We start from the raw sequence: 3,539 nt of genomic DNA on the forward strand, positions 1-3,539 counted from the left end.
GTTCATCATATAGCACGTATAAATCGAATTTGACAAAACACATCAAGTGAATGAATGAATAGGTCAGAATTTCTTCCAATCAGTCAAAAAGGAACAACGGCTGGCGATGGCTGAAATCTTTATGTTTTTACAAATCCATGGAATAGTCTTAGCTTTCACTGAACTAAATTCCAAGTGCTTTGAACTTGGAAATTTAAACCGAAGCAGCTACCTTTATTTGGCTACGGGCCTGCCACCAGTCGAAGATTGTTGAAATTAGTAAAGTACCCTCAACTTGAAAAGCAGTAAACGTTGAAGAGATTTTGTTTCCTAGCTTTTTACATGTATGTTCCTTTTTTGAATATAAAATCGCGAAAATCAGTTCCAAGCAGAAATCACAAAAAAAGGTTTGCCCACAAAATAAAAATATCGGCGCTAATCCGCAGAAAGTTCATGCTGTTTTGATGGATAAGAGAATTAACTCAGCAGTGTATGTTGAAGTACTAAAGTGAAATAAAAACTGGCGTCTTAATATGAACATGAAGACGAGGTCACAATCAAAGGAACCGAAAAGTGAATTTACACTGAGGCATTTTATTTGGCTGTGTTATTATACAATAAAATCTGCGAAATCATTATTTAACGGATAAAGTGTACGCGTTTCTCACCATCTAGGAATCAATCAAGAAATCCAAAAATGCCCTTTTCAGTTTTAACATCAATGAATAATAGTATTGATCAGTTACATGGAATGGAGTTAAAATCGGTGATCAACAAGGAGATGGTAATCTAGATGTTAAAAGGCGAAACAACAATGGTCCTGTTGTAATAAGGCACAAAGCTGCCCAGCCCCCCGCCATAGTTTGGACGGCAAGTTTTGTTTGCGAAGAAGCGATACTCGTCATAAGGTGCCCTTTGGCTCTGAAGATCTTTAGCAACCTAAAATGCAACACAAACACAGCACAATCAGTTTCAACGGATCAATACCTTAATATAATTAAGGGGGTATTTGCGTTGGCAATTTTGATAGTTCAGATGACTTTGATTTTCATACTCATTTCAAATAATCAATTCAGATTTGAAACCAGCAAAATCGGAGAAAGAACTACTCTAGCGGCCATAAGACGTCATGACTGCTGTACTCTCATCAAGCACACGAACTGACACTTGGACATGTATCTACTCTATCTTAGCCGTCACCAAAACTCAAGTCAATTACGCTGCACTACAATTTCCCATACCGGAAAAATACGTGTTTCAACAAGCTCCGCATTGAGTGGTTAAAAAAATCGCTAAAATTTTATGTCGGATAACATAAACGTACAGTTAGACCTGGATCGTCTCGCACAGACGATAAAAAATCACCAGAGGAAAAGAGAACGCGAGATAGAAGCAACAGAGGAAGCGAAGACAGCGAAAAGGGCCGAAGACGACTCCACGAAGATTGAACAAATTGTCGTAAAGCTCATTCAAAAGATAGACCACCAGACCTGGACAAAATAGAATCGAGATTGAACGACCTTTTTTTCCAAGATATCAAGCATTGAGAAAAAAATCGCTCACTTAGACCGAGATGTACAAGATCTGAAGCAGAAAGTTAAAAAGAAAAACAAGACGGTGAGAGATCTCGAAGAGAACGTCGAGTTCAATGACGAGGACAGTGTGGATTTAAAGAAAGATCTGAAGCAGCCAGTTAAGATGTTGACTCTCTGAGAAAAGAGCTACTATGTCAGGAAAATTATAGTAGAAGAGAGAACCATTTAATGTTTACTGGCATTAAAACTGAGGTAACAGAGTCCCAAGACAACAGCGAGGAGGCCGCTGAAATACCTCAACAGAATCAAGAAAACACAAAAGAGATTGTTTATAAATCTTATCCTTGAATGCTCGTGGTATTCGGCATTTTAATAAACGTAAGTTAATGTTTCCGTCGGGTTCGGCGAACAGAAGGCAGGTATCATTTTTCTGCAAGGGGGCCATTATCACCGTAACCGTTCATTATGAGCCCTTGAGACCCTATTGATCAACATTCGGTCAGACCCGCATATAAAAGGTATCAAAATTGATAACACAGAAACAAAATTAATAGCATTTGCCGATGATTTGACCTCATTTGTGCGAGAACATGTCTTTGTGACGTTACAGCATTTTGGAAAAGCCTTACATTAGTAAGGTGAACCAATCTACGAAAATATTGGGCGAATGCTTCACGTACAATCTCCGCTTAGAGCAATAACTAAATTTTGACGCTATGTTAAAGTCATTGAAGAAAATCGCATAAATGATTAGCAATGGAGAAACCTTTCGATTTCGGGAAACATTCAAATCATGAAAACGTTTGCTATGCCAAAACACATGTTTCGGACCTAGACAAATATTTCATTAAAAACCATAAACGCTGAATGCATAATTTTGTATGGAAATGGCAGGATAAAATTAAAACGCCTGGCCCTCATCGGTGATTATAAGAACGGTGGGCTAAAAATACCTCATATCGAATCTGTAACTAAAGCACAGCGTATTATGTGCCTTAAAAAGTACCTGGATGTCGGATTATTAACGTCCATGGAAAACTATTCTATCCCACTTACTTAAAGATTATGGCGATAAATTTCTTCTTCATTGCAATTACAATCCCGCAGATTTTCCCAAAATTCGCCCAAATTTTACCTTGAGTGCTTTAAAGCTTGGGCTCAGGGCTGATTAACACCTGCCGAAGTCTTCTCGGGTGACCACACTAGCCATCTAATACTCTGGAACAATCCGAATATTTACCCATACTGAGGCCACAACCCTCAATTCTGCAAAGAATTGGTCACCAAGGGAATTTCACAAATGAAGGAGGACATCGTCGTTCCCAGTGGAAAATTAAAAACTTGGGATTATTTTAAAACAAAAGGTCTGAACTTAAATAACTATTTTCTGTTATCTGGCGTTAAGTACGACTGCAGCATTCACCTCCTCAGCTTTCTTAAAAGCTCGAATAAGGTTTTCACCAACAACTTTTCTGACATCCTCATCAGAATAGCCTCTGTTGAACAGCTCAGCTACGAGATCAGGAAACTTCGTTACATCCTCCAGGCCTTTTGGTAAGCTGCAATAATCAAATAAAATCAAAATACATTTATTTTCAGGACTCGTTAATTTTGCCTCCCAAAAATAGCTAAAGATGGTGACGTAAATGCGCCGAACTGTCTTTCTGAAACCATGGCAAATGTGAAAAGGTAAGCATAAATTTTACTGTCAAAAAGGTATTGATAACTCCGTTAATTTTTGAAACACATCAGAATTTGACTAGGGATTTTTTTCCAACATAATTATAACAATACACTATAGTAGTGTTGTGGCAAAAGTCAGGCGCGTTTACCGACAACTGTCAAATTTTCTCGTACTTTTGGGAACGTTATGGTATTTCGTATTCGATTTTAAGGATGCTTTTTTACGCGCTTGGACCACAACATCCATTCACTTTGGTTTTGCGTCCACAGCTGCGTTTTGAGATGATGTTGGGTTATCGTATTTCCTGTTTTCACACTCCTGTTGGTTTTTCTTTTTGTTTT

At 38.1% G+C, this 3,539-nt stretch overlaps 1 protein-coding gene across 2 annotated transcripts in view; it reads right to left on the minus strand.

Annotated features, from left to right (window-relative positions):
* Window positions 1–553: 553 nt before the first annotated feature.
* The window catches only part of LOC146480016 (dipeptidase 1-like), a 19,505-nt gene continuing 16,519 nt past the window's right edge, over window positions 554–3,539 (minus strand). For both annotated transcript variants that reach the window (XM_085110116.1, XM_085110117.1), the window contains exons 9-10: window positions 2,938–3,073; window positions 554–918 (exon numbers count right to left, since the gene is read on the minus strand). In XM_085110116.1, the coding sequence (XP_084966242.1) occupies window positions 769–918; window positions 2,938–3,073 (286 nt within the window). In that variant the 3' untranslated portion in view covers window positions 554–768. The remainder of the gene's footprint in view (window positions 919–2,937; window positions 3,074–3,539) is intronic.

This window comes from Pavona decussata, unplaced genomic scaffold (assembly GCF_977016875.1).
Source record: "Pavona decussata unplaced genomic scaffold, jaPavDecu1.1 SCAFFOLD_56, whole genome shotgun sequence".
NCBI lineage: Eukaryota > Metazoa > Cnidaria > Anthozoa > Scleractinia > Agariciidae > Pavona > Pavona decussata.